The following is a 16,001-nucleotide window of genomic DNA, read 5'->3' on the forward strand; positions in this document are numbered from 1 at the left end:
ACGGTGGGAAATGGCTTGCTGAGTGACTCCAAGTGTTTTTCCATGTTCTTCTTGCGTTTGTGATGGATCTTGGTCGAGCAATGCCTCTAATTTTTCATCTTCAAAAATTGTTGGCCGTTCGGCGCGGTCTTCGTCTTCCAAGTCAAAATTGCCACTTTTAAACCATCCAAACCACCTCTGACACGTTCGCTCAAATAGAGCATGATCACCATAAACTTCCACCAAAATGCGATGACTTTCGGTTGCTTTTTTCTTCATATTGAAATAATGAAGTAGAACTCCCCGCAAAAACACATTATTTGGTACAAAATTGGCCATTTTCGTTGATGAGAAAAGTATTGTTGTTTACACTTCAATTAAATAATTTATACTGACGTTTGTGCCTATTGACAGTAGCTTTCCGATGAATGTTTGGAAATGTGGATCAATGGAATAAAAAACAAGCTACGCCATCTATTGTGAAAACCGACAGAACTTATTTGTAGGCCATCATAAAAGACATATAAAGAAGAGTATCTTAGATCATAGTTTAGGCATCAAATTCGGACTACTTCATGAATTTCTTATACTCTAAGCAGAAGTTTGAAAATATTGTCCCTTCAAATCTCAATTAAGAAAACCCCCACACAAGCTCTACTAAACACATTTTTGCCTTCTTTTACAGATGTTGAACCTGTGCTACGTTTACTACTTATCAAAGTTGACTGAATTTGCAGACACGATATTCTTTGTGCTGAGAAAGAAAAAGTCACAAATTACATGGTTGCACTTATATCATCACTCCTTGACCCCCATTGAAACCTGGATTTTGGTTAAATTCCTTGCAGGTGAGTGTTCGTAGTTTTAGAAAAAGAACAAAAGTAAAAGATATAAATCTTAGATACACATTTTTTCATGATCGATTTTTAAATGGATAGACATTTCCTATTTGAGTGTTTACCATTGGCTTCATAACTCAATGGAAAATTGTCATAGAGTACAACTAACATGATTCTTCACCACCTTCAAGGTCTACTTTCCACTAACCTATTTTTTTCCTATGACCTAAAAAATTTAGGCCAATCAATCACGTAAATAATCAACAATGTTTTGTCTTAGGTGGTAACGCAACTTTCCCTAATATTTTGAACAACTTCGTTCACGTATGTATGTATTTCTACTATATGATGGCTGCCATGGGACCACAATACTCCAAATTTTTATGGTGGAAGAAATATATGACAGAACTTCAAATTGTAAGTACCATGACTTTTTATATATTTATTTAGTTATTTCAATTTTAAATCGAATGTTGTGGAGGTTGGACTAGCTTTGGTCTTCTTGTGTTTTCAACCAAGTGTTCCCAGTGCAATCTTTTTTCCCTGCTTGGAAAAGGAGGCATATATGGAAGTGAGTGTGACTTTCACCTCCGACAATGACAATTCTAAACCAGCGTCTGGAAAACAAGTCATTAGAAAAGAAAAAAAAATCGCTAGGCAGCGCACAAGTCTACCTTCCACCGTGTCCAAAAACAAAGTACCCAAAACAAATACGTGCCCCACAGTGGCCCTAACCATCCCCTTTGCAAACCAGCAACTATTAGTATACCTCTTTCAGTAGCCCCGAGCGCTACCCCTACTAATATCTCCCCAAAATCCCTTGATGCTAGTGGAACGGTATCAGCCCCTACCCTACCATCCCCTTTTCGAACCAGTCACTATTAGTATATATCCAGGCTGAGCAATAAAATGATACGGTCAAGAATGGTCGGGCCCTGCATACCACATTGTCTCTGATTACCATTTGGCCACCGCCTTCAAAAATGATATCACATTTAAAGAATAAGATACTGACCAAGATGTCATCATTGCGGAAACGTGTAACCTTCAACCCAACATAACTGTGGCATCGATATATTTTGCAGTAACAATTCTAACAGGGAGTTTTAGGACCTCAGACCCGGATATCTCCCTTGTCAACGCTCAGGTGCCCTCCTGGCACTGGAAAACCTTAGATGACACCTACTCAAAAAATCATCACAAGCCAATTCTCCTACAAAACAAATCATTTACAGTCCAACCAGGTTTCAAAATTGCCTAAAACAAACTGAATAATCTAATTGGAAATATGCAATCACAGGACACCATTGAAGGCTTCACTCACAGTATTCCAGAGAAAATCAAACTTGTAACATTTAGGGCACGGAGAGGCACTAAACCCAAGGATTGGTGGGATCCGGACCAAAAACCATACCTCTTAGAAAAAAGGGAATTCAGGCGGGTCCCTAACTTCAGGAAGACCTCGTACCAACAGGAAGATTTCGCAATGCATAACCTTAAGGATATTCTGGACAGACACAAATCACCAACAGCTCCTGGGACCGATACTGATACCGACCACTCTCCATAACAAAATACATGAATCAGTGCATATCTATCAATATGTTGATGACTTTCTGTTACTAGCAGCACATGAGGACAATCAGCGTATCGACAAACTTCTACAGGACCAAGTCAACATCTTCCTTAACGAATGTGATGCGCTTTGCTTACCGGTTAATCTTGACAAGTCCAGCGTAATCACTTTCAAAAAAAGCAGAATCGCGCCAAGTCACATTTTGGTCAATCGAACCCTGCTTAGGCAAAATAAGGAAATCACTTTTCTGGGTAAGACAATAACTGCTTCTCTGTCAATTAAAAATCACACCACCAAAATGATTGGAAGGACAATAAGAAATGTCAACTTCTCTACGGGCTTCTCCTTAGGCCTCAACCCGAAAAAAAACGGTTAAACTGTTTCAAGCAATGGTTAGACCAGTTTTCCATTACCTCTACTGTTGGATCACCCAAATATCTAGACAATAAAGTAGATTCTGTAATTGCCATCCAGCTCAAAAGGTGCCTGGAACTCGAATGAGTTGTTTGTCTCGCGGAACCTTGTCTCCAGTAAGGGATCAGCACCCTCCCACGTTGTCCATGCTCTTGCTAATGAACCCCCAAACAAGTTTAGAAAAAAACTTCCTAGCAGTCGAAGACCATCCTCTTATAATGACAGAAAACCCGTCTGCCAACAATGGCCTCTCGTAGGTATATAAATGTTTCAGGGAAGTTTTTGACCTCACGAGGGTCATTGCTCAACTAGAAGGCTGGAAGTCTCGAATGGGCCGAACCGGACTTCCAACAAGAATTGATGAATAAGGTCCAAAAGAAACTAAACTGGTCCAGAAAAAATGGTTTCCCGGTTTATACCACCGATGCAGCAACAACAAAAGAAGCCACGAGTTGTGCTGTGGTCTCAGCATCTCCCTGTATAAAGGTAGACTATAGAATGAGAGCAATGACTGACCTCTCTGCGGAACTCATGGGTATCAAGCAGGCCACACTGCTGCCCAAAGATTGAGCTTAGGAGAAAGTAGTCATTCTAAAGGGACTCTCAAAAACCTGTACACTTCTCAAAAACCAGAAGACCAACCCTCGAATCATATGGAAGATCGTCAGCGAAATTGAGAGTTCGAACATCGGAGAGACAAAAGTCATATAGGTTCCGGCAAAAAGTGGAATCCACCTAAATATTATAGAATAGCGCACTATGCAGCTAAAGGGACCATCTATAGTGGGACCCAACTAACAACCACACTTGGTGAGAATGATATAACATGACAGGTTCAAAACAGGATCAACGAGGACTGACAGTTTGAGTATCAAAAAATCTCCAGACGAAAAGGCAGGGTTTTTGCTAGCTTCTTCCCCATGCTACCTGTGAAATTACTAGAATTCATTGATTCGCAAACAGCTCCCATAATCAAGACCCTCAACAGACTCTATTCGGGTCATGTACACCCCAAGTCTTTTCTCTTTAAAATTGGTAAACCAAGCAATGACGTATGTCACACCTGCGGAGTTCCAGAGACAGTTGATCACATATTCTTCTCATGTCAGACTTTTGCCGCTTTTAGGAAGAATTATAGTTGGAACAAGGCTTTCAACTCTGTAAACAGTAGAAAATTATATTGGAATTCATCGACTTTTATTAGCTTGATATTTCTGCGTGTAGCAGTGACTGCAAAGTGGTCGGACATGCTCGGTGACGTTTTACAGGATTTCACTTGAAAACTTTGTTTGGTTTCGTCAGACAGCAGGAAGTAGTCTAGGACAGACTGACTACTCGGTCTTGTCAGTGTATCTGGCAAAACCATCTAAAGATTGGTGAGCAAAAAAGGGTCATGGATAAATTTTGGCAGGGTTTCCTCATTTATAATGGCTACCTTGTCGCCCCAGGAGGTGTACCTTGAGTTGAAATCGCCCCCAAGAAGAAGGTGTTTGACTTTAACTGGAGATTGCCCAACACTTGTAAGTCATGGCCCAGTTTGTAACACTGCACTTCCTCCAGTGGTTTGACCTTTTCGAAGGTAATCTTTTGATGAAGGACGTACTTCACCTTGAAAACTTCACTTAGCTCTTGAGAGGGCTCAAAGTTGGTTTGGAGGCCGGATTGAGATTTTATAGGGATCGAGGGGCTCCCCCTGTGGAGAACCTTATCTTGTTTGGTCACAAGACTTGCATCCGAGCGATCTTTCAGAAATGGGTACTCTGAAATGAGTTCGGCCATCATTTTTTCGGGGTCAGTTTCCCTATGGAGACCACGGATGATTATGGACTGAGTTCTAAGGGATGGAGGGGTTTTTGTGGTAGAACTAAGTCCTTGCTCTTTATTGAGCGAAAAAATGTTGGTATGATCCCCCGTGGACTCTACAAAAATGAGGGCTGTATCACACCTGGTTTTTTTAGGGTTACCTTGAGACCTTTGCCCTTTAAGGATTTCAGTAGCTGCGGGACATTAACACTATATGCCGTATTTGGGGGAATTTTCTCTTTTTTTGGGCTTTAAAACACTAGCAAGGAGGCACTCATACTTGCCACTTAGGCAGCACTTATGCTTTTAGCAATCACCTGCTGTTTTTTGGGCTTTTTCCGCCGACAAACGAAGCTAAAAGGATCTTCTTGTCGCTCCTTTTCGATGACCTCAAGGCACATCTTTTCTCTTTCGGATCCCTATTTTGGCTCATTTGCGGGCTCTTCCCACGTTGGACGAAATGGGGAAGTCGCTGCTTGACGTGGCTTAGGCAGTGGGGGATAGTCACCTGGTACTTTCGTTGGCTTGGTCAGGACAACAGCGTGCAGTCCCATGTTCATAGTGCTGTTCCTATGTTTGCTGATCGTTTTCGTCAGCAGCTCAATTTGAGTACGCTGATTCACATTTTGTCGCAGCCTCCATAGGCATTTGTTGCTGTTTTTCGGTAACTGCGGCCCCACGTCATCCTCGGAATCATCATTAATATGCTGGGCATCGTTGATGGTTTTGCGACGTTTGGGGCCCCTTTTCTCCGTAGGCATTACCTGGAATTGCTACAATCGATTTTTAAAAAACCTTTTCTTAGTTTATGAAAGAGAAAGAAACTCAATTTTGAAAATTAGTCGGCACAGAGTGCCTAAAACTTGGTTGACTAGTCACAACGTCCGGCAACAGTCTGGCGGCAATATAGATCTCTGCTTCTAAAAGCTGGCAGTTGATAGCGGCGGTGAGAATTTTCCCTTGGTGAGCAGGGGTGCAGGTTGATGGTAATCCACTTTCTTTGAGCCTGGGAAAAAGCATCTACTGTCCACGGCAGTCAGCCGAAGCATAATGAATTGTCTTGCACAACATAATCCTTGAAACAAATCAAATGACAACAATAATGCCAGTTTTGACGGTACATCAACCGAGATACTTGGCTTTGGAATGATGATGTTGAAATGAAGGTCCGTGAAAAGAAACGCCTCTACCACAAATTTCTCGACGATAAAACGCCTGCTAATTGGCAAATTTATAAGAATGCCAACCGGGAAGCAAAGAAAGCAGTCGCTGTCACCCGAGCGAACCATATCAAAAATCTTTACGATAAACTGAACACTCGGGATAGCGAGAGAGATCTGTATCGACTTGCTAAAAGCCGTGATGAACGCACACAGGATATCGAACACTTCTGTTGTGTTAATGACAAGAACGGTACTTTGCTTGCCAACCGTCGAGCCGCAACGGATAGATGGCGAGAATACTTCGAGCAGATTTCAACTGAAGAATTTGCTCATCCCCCACTTCCACAATCATTGCCGACATTTGGAGCAGTTCCACCAGTCAGCGCAACTGAAGTCGAGGAGGCAATAAAACAAATGAAATCGGGGAAAGCAACAGGACCTGACGACATCGCATCTGAGCTCTGGAAAGCGAAGAGCTGGGACCCAACACTGTGGCTCAGTGAATTCTTTAACCGGGTTATTCAGGAAGGAAGAACACCATCTGACTGGCAAGAAAGTACCACTGTTCCAATAGGGAAAAAGAAAGGTAGCCCAGCAGAATGTTCAAATTACCGACCGATCCGGTTACTTTCCCATACCATGAAGATTTTTGAACGCATTCTTGACAACCGTATTCGCGAAATCGTTGAAATAACCGTGAATCAAGCCGGATTCGTCAAGAACTGCGGAACTACTGACGCAATACACGCTGCGCGGTTACTCATGGAGAAACACCGTGAGAAGCATCGCCCTCTTTATATTGCATTTCTGGATCTAGAGAAAGCGTTTGACCGTGTACCACACGAACTCATCTGGTATGCTTTACGACAGAAGAACTCGTGCGCTGGGTTCAATTGCTCTACCACGATCCGAAAAGTAAAGTTCAAAGTATGGCGGGTGTATCAAAACCGCTTCGTGTCTCTGTTGGTGTTCATCAAGGAAACGCCCTCTCACCACTCCTCTTTGTCCTTGTTATGGACACCGTCACACGGGATATCCAACGTCCAGCGCCCTACACACTGCTTTATGCAGATGATGTTTTCCTAGCATCTATCAAATGATCTCGAGCAACTTGTTCAAAAATGGAATGATCGCCTCATGCAACACGGTCTCAGATTGAATTTAAACAAAACTGAATTTTTGACGCCCGATCCCCATGAAATAGGCACAATCACTATCAGCGGCAGTGATCTGCGCAGAACTGAGCGATTTAAACACCTCGGGTCAACGCTATCAACCAATGGAGAACTGCGTTATGAAATTGCTTCACGCATCAACGCAACCTGGATGAAGTGGCGTTCCACAACTGGTGTCCTTTGTAATCGACGTATCAACGAACGTCTCAAATCTAAAATTTACCGCAATGTCGTCCGTCCAGTCGCTCTCTATGGTTCTGAGTGTTGGCCGACCATAAAAGACAATGAACGGCGTCTTGCGGTAATGGAGACGAAGATGCTACGTTGGACTAGTGGCGTCACACGTTTAGATCACATCCGAAATGAGGATATCCGCGATCGTTATGGGGTTGCACCGATTGTGGAAAAGTTGCGAAAGAGGCGTCTTCGATGGTATAGTCACGCAATTCGTGCAAACGAGAATTCACTTACCAAGATTGGTCTGAACATCGAAGTCGATGGTAAACGACCAAAAGGCAGACCTAAGCAACGGTGGCTTGATACGCTGGATGGGGATTTGAAAGCCTCGAGATTGCACCCAGATCAGGCATTCGATAGAGCCAAATGGCGAAGCCGATCACGACGAGCCGACCCCGCTTGTGAACGGGACAAAGGCTAAAGAAAAAGAAGAAGAAGAATGCCAGTTTTGGCAAACACAAAACTACTTCATATACAAGGAATCTCAGCTATGAAGGGCAAATTGCCTATACGACCGAGCGACAGCTGGCATACATAGACCCAGAGCCTAGCCATTTTTCGTCCTCACGTATGGTCGTCGTAAGCCGGACTAGGAAACTAAGCTCTCTCTCTGATGTAGCTTGCCGGGACATCGTGGGACAGCTAAAACACACCAACAACAACAATAACTTTATTTGAGTTTCTGTGAAAAACTATCGAGAAACAACCTCATATTTCACGGAAATTATCTTCTCGTGAACGAGGTGGAAAGATACTTTTTATCGCAACTGGAAACTATAAACTACATTCCGAAACTACATCTGTTTTTTGAGCTTCATCAAACGGATCAGAAAACAACTTAATTGGGAATTAAATGTAGACATTTTTTACCAAATGACTAAACCAAAAAAAAAGAAGTAAAAAATTTGTACCAAGACGAAGCACCTTCATTGATGTGTGGTATGCCTCCCCTCGCTTCCCCATTTATCTCAATGCACTCTAAGTTATTCTCGCTGTAGTTTGTACATTATATAAACAAATTAACGAAAAATGTGTTTAAAAAGTTAAAATATTTAGTTAATTGCGCCAAACTATATCTTGCACATTAAAGTGTACCTAAATAAAACGAAGTTACTCGCTTAAGTCTTTTGTTTTCGATGAACACGTCTACGTTGGTGTAGATTGCACTAAAAATTATCTTAAGCTCGATGAGATTTTCATCGATCTTCTTGATATTTAAAGCTGAGATACCCTACATTATTGGCTCTACTGACGGATGAACCATTCTTGGATAATTCTTGTAAAAGGTAGCAAGCATGCTGCAAAATATAGCGATTCCTTGCTCAAACTTCACTGACCTACATTCATTGATGAAAACTGATTACAACTCAAAGTAAATAATGCAAGTGAAATGTTGTGTAAAATGAAACCCGTTCATTGGGTAGCTTCAAGAAAAAAAAAGTTTCAAGCCTTTCAGACGACTAAACTAGCAAAAAAACGTATTAGTGAGATTTAAAAGCAAGTACGATTCAATAATTGCTTATGACCGGGTATGAACGCAGCCGACGGGAAATATTCTGTAAGCAATCTAGTACCGAATTAACTGCATGTAATCCGCCTGCATTAATTAACCCCCTGGCATTAACTTGACTAACAGAAAGTGAGGAAAATGGACTCAATATCTACTGAAACTACTCCATCTTAATTTACTCACTAAAAATTGAAAGGGTTAACAGTGCAAATCGGTGACAAGTTGAAACTTTAAAATATCTATTGAATACCCAACTTTTGCACTATACCTATTTCGGCACACCTTTACCGTTACTTCTGCATATATCTTACATTGTACACAACCGGCTTCTCCAATTTGGTGGTATTTTTCAATATTATGCAATTTCTTAAAGAGCGGAAAGCTGTTTCTGCAAGGTTCGCTTGAAAACAGACCACACCATCTTGTTCGGAAAAGTAGTCTTGCTACGATTGGGAAATTGGATAAACTTGTACCGTGCACATGCAACCTGTAAGTTAAGTGTAGATAGGAAAATGCGAAATGACGCGCACTTGAATTTTCTTACACTGAACTGTGAAGAATTTGTTTGTTTTACATAATATAACGTGTTTCTTTGCACACCATAAATCCCTTTTGTGCTAGTTTCAAGGGCTTGGCTATTATGTCCATTAGATTTTGCAAGAGGTGTTGGGTTGTTATTGGATAGAATTATTTATTGATTGCTAGATTCAGTAAGATTGCCGCTTGGGTGTTTGAAATGTCCGCAGAGTCTTTTCAGTAGCTCAACTCGCCAATTGACTTTAACAATAGCAAACAATGGGACCGGAATAATGGAATGCACATCCAATAAAATAAACCAAAAGTAGGAGTCAAGTGAAAAATTTGGTAGTAAATTCAAACCGCTAATAAAACGTTTTAGATCGCGGAACAACATCAATCACATTAAACCGACCACAAATCGCTTTTCTGCTTACCTTGTTGATTGAATAATTCCAAATCAATCAAAGAAATAAATATCTCATCAATTTGAAATAGCAGCTTAGGATAAGCTCTCAAATCTTCAACCGAAATTCCAACATTAAAAAATATCTAATATAAAACTATGGTCATTCAGTTCGCAGATAGATTGATTTGACTAATTATGATTACATGCTTCATGCTTATAAGAACACTTTAAAAATCCATTAAACTCAGAATACTCCTCGGCTTTGGACAACTGCAAGCATATCTGAATATTCTCCCTGGAAATGCATATCCCAGCAAATAAGCAAATAAATTCTAATTTCCTTTTTTGTCAATGATATTCCTTTGTGGCGGCACACCGGAGGCACGAACCTGACCGCCATTGTGAATTCGCCGCTGTCGCTGCATTCAATGCCGTGACAAATGTCAAGGATGACATTTGTCAACATCTCTCTAGTCTCGTCTGCTAACCTGGACAGTACATTCTTTAAACAGTATCTTCATTTAAAACTTATTAATTTAATCTTTTTCAACGATTTCTTGGAATAACAACAAGTAAAAGGCTGTGATACATTCTCAATGAAGTAGTGAATAAATTGAAAATTAGAAAAACAAAATATCTTTCAAATAATTGGAGAAAATAACTCTCCAAACTTTAATTCTCCGTTTACGTATTTCGGGAGCCACTTGCTGCCATCTTCATCGAAACCGTAAGCACACCGTGCACAACACGCAATAGTACTGCCGACATACCAAAGGCAGTAAACAATTACTTGTATCCAAAATAAATATGCACATATACCATATACCGATCAATTAATGTATAACATTTGAGAGAACCTAATCCTACCATCCAAAGGGATGAAAAATAAAAAGTGGAGGTCTATATTCCACCGTAAAGTTAAAAGACAACTGGACAGGCGGCATCCAGTAAAAAAAGATGCAGCTCCACATCACCTAAAACCACTCCCTTCCGCGATTAACGAATTGAACTATAGTAGACCTACCACATGAATGCGCCAATCATCAATTACCACACAAAATTATCGCTGGAATTATCAAGAAGTAACGTCGGCCACAAAGCATGGGGCAGAGTCTAAGGGTGTCAATTTTCAAGGATTAGTGTGAATATTATTAAAATCAATTCAATGTCTATCTGTCTTTTTTTGACGTCAGAAGGTAGAAAGGTTCAAAACCTTCTGCTGGTTCCTACCATGCGGTTATATCAGACTTTTATCCACTAAAACCACCTCCTCCTCCTTCGTTTACTCCGCGAGACTACGTCGCGGGGTAGGATCAGTTACAAACTGCGCCTCATATCGTTATTTACTACTTTTCTCCAATGCTCCTCCTTCCTCATCAGGTTATGGATCGCCTTCATTAATTTTTCCATGGTCCTCCAAGCTGTTTCAGAAACTAGCTTGTGGTCCACGATATTTTCAGTTGACAGCCGCGCTCTGGCGTCTATTTTCGCCTCAGCTCTGTGTGCGGCGAACCTCGGGCAATTAAAAACAACATACTCCCCATCCTCTGGAATCATATCAGGCAATATGGAGAGTCGTCATGCCCGAAGCAATAAAGATATGCATGGTACCCTCCATGTCCGCTTAGAAATTGATTTCGGTCGTAGCTAACTTCACCGTGCCTTCATGTGATCCATTTTGAGACGTCTGGAATAATCCTTTAAGTCCAGCGTCCTTTAGTGAATCATCTCATCTTTTCTGCTACTCGAAAATAGCTTCACTTCATGCTAATTGTCGACAATAGTCACAGGATACGCCGGTTGCATATGATGAGTCATAGAGGCGTCGACCCTCGTTCGCCAAGATGTCAATGGAGACCACTGCTCCTTCTGATTCTGTACGGTAAGCGCACGACGTTTGCAGTTCACTCAATCGGTATGGGACTGCGATTTTACTTCTAATTGCTTCTAGCTTCAATGCTAATGCCCAGACTGGAGCTGCATAGGGCAAGATGAAGCTCACAACTCTCACAAGAACTGACGGTTTTGGCTAGGACCACCTATATTCGGTAGCATTCTTGCCAACAACGTAGAACCCCGGAAGCCTTTATTGCTAAACTCTCAAGATGCGGCTTGAATTTCAGCCTTTGGTCAATCATGACTCCTAGGTACTTAGGCGTTGGTTGCGAACGTGTGATTTATTCGCCAATTCTGACCTTAATCGATGTTTGCTTCCTTCGTTTGGTGATCAAAACTACCTCGGTTTTATGTTCAGCGAGCGTCAGACTAGTATCTTCTAGGCGGGATCTAATTGCATAAATAGCCTCGTTTGTGAGGACCTCCATCTACTCAATACTTTGTACCACGGTAGTCATTCCCATCTCGTCTGCGAAGCCGACGGTTGTCACTCTTTCATACATTATTATCCACAGGATAAGACCGAGGACCGATCCTTGTGAAACCTCACAGGTCGTTCTGTACATCTTAGATTCATAGTACAAATTGCAGCCCAACAGCCTCTCCCGGAGAAATTCCATGACTATGCGCACCAGGTATTTGGGAGCGCCTAATTTGGCTAAACCCACAATTATTTTACTCCATTGAAGGCATTCTTCACATCGAAAGATTTATTGGGTTTCATTGTTTCCTCCGCAATTTTCATCCCCATACCGACCGAATTGATCGTTGATCTTGCCTTTCGGAATCCGAACTACCTATCTGAGAGGCTGCCCTCCCTTTCTGTGATTGGTACAAATCTATTGAAGATAACCCGTTCGAAAAGCTTGCCGACGCCGTGTAATAGACATATAGGCCTATAAGACGAAAGATCACCCAAAGGTTTAAATGGCTTCGGGATTAGCACAGGCTTCTGTTTCCTCCACTTTTCTGGGAAAATCCCTTCTTCGAGGAGCGTTGTAAATGTTTCAGTGAACCACCTTGGAACTGTTTTCACGGCCACTACCAGAGCTTTATTCAGAATGCCGTATAAGCCTGGCGTTTTGTTTTCGGCAATCTTCTTCGCGGCTTCCAGGACTTCTTCAGTGGTTACCTTGGGATGAAATCGATATCTATCTGGACAGTGGGTAGGTTCGATTCACTTGAAGGTTGTGGGAAGAAAATACTAATGATATCCCTCAGCAAATCAGGGTTGGTAATCGGGGGTGAACGTATACCCTTGATTAATTCCATGACAGCCTTGTATGCACCTCCCCATGAGTCGGGGTCCGTTTCCTTCCAGAATCTCTTGAAGTGTTCAGTTTGACTTCTAGGGATTGCTGCTTGCAGTTCTGTCCTGGCCTTTTTATATCGGCTGTACAACTCTTCAGACCCAGGTCGGTTCCTGCTACGTTGACTGCGTTTCCTGGCTTTAAAGCACACTTTGCGAGATTTTTCGATTTCGGCATTCCACCAGAAGTTGGGCATTCGTTTCTTGCATACAGTGCGACGTGGCATGGCAGTGCCATATGCTTTCTGAATCCTGTCGAGAACCTGCATCACTTTTCCTTCTGCGGTTCCCATCAACATCGCCAACTGCAAAAGTATTTCCCCGAACATTTCCTTATCAAGTTTCTGTCTGTCTGTCACACCCGATTTACTCGGAAACAGCTAAACCGATTGTTACGAAATTCGGTGAGAACATATGGTCTGTATGTCCGCTTACATGCAGCGAGTGGCGCCTATTTGTGTTGAGTTTGAGGGAGAGCGCGAGCGAAATGGGGTGTAAATTTTTCCATAGAATGTAATCATGTGGGGTGTTAAATGAAAGGGCTCGATTAGTACTTTTTGAAAATGATCTTATTTCTGATATTGGGTGAAATATGGGGGTGTTGTAACGGCTCAAAATGTGTGTCCCAAAAAGTGAAACAGGCCTCGTTCTAAGAACCTATCCAACCTTAATATCTGAAAAAAAATACAATGATGCGTCTATATCAAAATACATCCGGTGCCGATAACTGCACAAATAATCTGCACATTGAACTAACCTTTACTCTTTTACTTAATATAAGCACCTTAAAATGGGGAGTCCTTCGACAACATCAAGAAGTCCTAAGCCGAACAGTCCACGGGTGTAAATGCATGCATAACTTTGTTTACTGAGTTAAACGTCCTCTAATCATCGAACTGCTGGGTAGCTTATGTTATAAAAGGTGCGCTTTCATAAATTTTCGGAAATCCAGCTGCACACAACGCAAGGAATTACAGCCCTTGGTCCAACGTCAACTTTCCATTTTTGGAACGCCAAAGGCGATTACTTAACAGCAGATGATATGGTGGTTAACCTGCTGAATAAAGTGTGCCGACACAGAAACGAAAACATCTTCCGTTTTATTATCACGAAATTTAATGTTGTTCGAACGATAAGCCCACAGCAGCAGGACAAACGCATCCACGGCGAACCTAGATTAGAACCCAGTGCAAAGAGATCGAGAGCCGAATCAATTTGACACCCATGCCGACAAAAGACACCGTTGAATCTAACAAACACTCTATGCCTATGAAGGTAAGCCGGTACCTGATGATCCTAGGTATATGTTTGGTACTATTCCTGACAGCTTGGTCTTTGACATTTCCTCGGAGATATATGCAGTCTAGAAGGAAATTTATCGTGATCATGAGGTGTGGAGATAGTGGGCCAGGACAGTGCCTACCGAAAACAACTACACTATTGTCGACTTTGAATGTGACTACAATGAAGGTGTCAGAAATTGATGCTTTGGAAGTTAGTACAGCAAGTGGATAGCCAACTACTAAAGGAGTCACATAAACCTATGTCACCGCCTTAACGTTCCCATGCAAAAGCTACTAAAAAAGTGGAGGAGGACGGTAACTTCATGGAACCTTTGACTCTCTGTGTTCATAAATCGAAGCCTGCGTAAACATCCGCACCATTCACCTGATCACTGATAGTGCTTGGCCCTGACGAGTCTTGGTATTCTCGCTAACAAGGTGGAGAACCAAAGACCCTAATTGTTGCCCTAACTCATTGATGCTGAGGCTCACCAAGCCATCTACAATCTGGTTGGATTGTTGGTCCATTAGTTGTTGAAAGCTCCCCCTTTTGGACTAAAGCAAATAGCATCAATTGGAAAGGGATTGATAAACTAAAAAAAACTAGGGTGGAAGAAGACGTATTGTGAGGCGTGGTCTTCGAGGTTCCTTCCCTGTCTTGGCATCCACAGGTCATTCCATTGGAGGATGCCCCTTTACAAGGGGAATTTTGCGGGGCTAAGAAAGACAGCTCGTCCTCCGATGCTCTGAAAACAAGTCTCTCCCCGGCTCCGGTCTTTCACAATCCCGGCTTCTCCAAACCTTTCGCCATTCATTGCGACGAAAGCCAATATGGCAAAGAAGCGATGCTCGTGCAGAAAACAGTGGAGGCAGAAAAAGTAGCGATAGCGCACTTGCCGAAGAAACTTACTTAGCCTCAACAAACCCACACTTTCACTGAACAAGAATGTTTGACAGCGGTGCCCAAATTTATAGCGTACAAGGCGCATCGTTCGAGGTAGTTGCTGACCACCTTTCGCTCAATTGGCTGATGTACCAGTCAGACTTTCACGGTAGAATGGCCAAATAGGGATTCAAACTTCATGGATTTTTGTTCATCATCAAACACAGAAAAGGCTGACAATACTCGGTGCCAGATTCTCTATCTAGCATGTATTCGCCAGAGGAAGTGGATGCTTTGGAGAGGAATTGGAACGCCACAAACGTGGATTTCGATTCGCCATATTTTCGGTCTACCGGCTATTTGAAACCGGCCGAGGGCATCCTGAACATGAGGGGATCATCCTGCACAAAGGGGGGCTTGACAAAACTTTGGGTAGACTGCGGTTGCGGTTCCATTGGCCAAAAATGGGTTCACAGATGAACGACTACATCCGTAATTATGATACGTGCAAGACGTCAAAGGCTCCAGTCCCAAATGGGTAAAGCCAACAACAACAATTTAGTGTCTCAGCGCTTGTATTTCGATCTGATCAGCCCATACCCAAGATTTCGATTCTCTCTCGAAGTTTTCATTCGTGAAACCGATTGAACGATTAACCGTAACCGTGCTCACTGAATAATTAACCTTGTCCTGGACAATCGAAAAAAATCGAAGACGAAGAATTAGATGCATTACTCGATGAGGATGCGATTCAAACCCAAGATGAGCTTGCAAAATCATTGACAGTGACACAATAAGCAATTTCAGTACGATTAAAATCATTGGGGTTGATCCACAAGCAAGGAGACTGGGTACCTTACCAACCTAAACCGAGAGACGTGGAAAGACGATTATGCATTTGCGAGCAGCTCCTTTAAAGGCAAAAAAGAAAGGGTTTTTGGAATCGAATTGTGACGATCCCAAGAAGAAAAAAATACTAGGTTAGGTCTGGTCAACCGTTACCATCGAC

At 42.2% G+C, this 16,001-nt stretch overlaps 1 protein-coding gene across 1 annotated transcript in view; it reads left to right on the forward strand.

Moving 5' to 3' along the window:
- LOC119652567 (elongation of very long chain fatty acids protein AAEL008004-like) overlaps positions 1-16,001 on the forward strand; it is a 128,233-nt gene that overhangs the window by 67,797 nt on the left and 44,435 nt on the right. Inside the window, exons 4-5 of the mRNA XM_038056780.1 lie at positions 665-827; positions 1,099-1,235. Coding sequence (XP_037912708.1) covers positions 665-827; positions 1,099-1,235 — 300 coding nt within the window. The remainder of the gene's footprint in view (positions 1-664; positions 828-1,098; positions 1,236-16,001) is intronic.

This window comes from Hermetia illucens, chromosome 3 (assembly GCF_905115235.1).
Source record: "Hermetia illucens chromosome 3, iHerIll2.2.curated.20191125, whole genome shotgun sequence".
NCBI classification, from domain to species: Eukaryota; Metazoa; Arthropoda; class Insecta; order Diptera; family Stratiomyidae; genus Hermetia; species Hermetia illucens.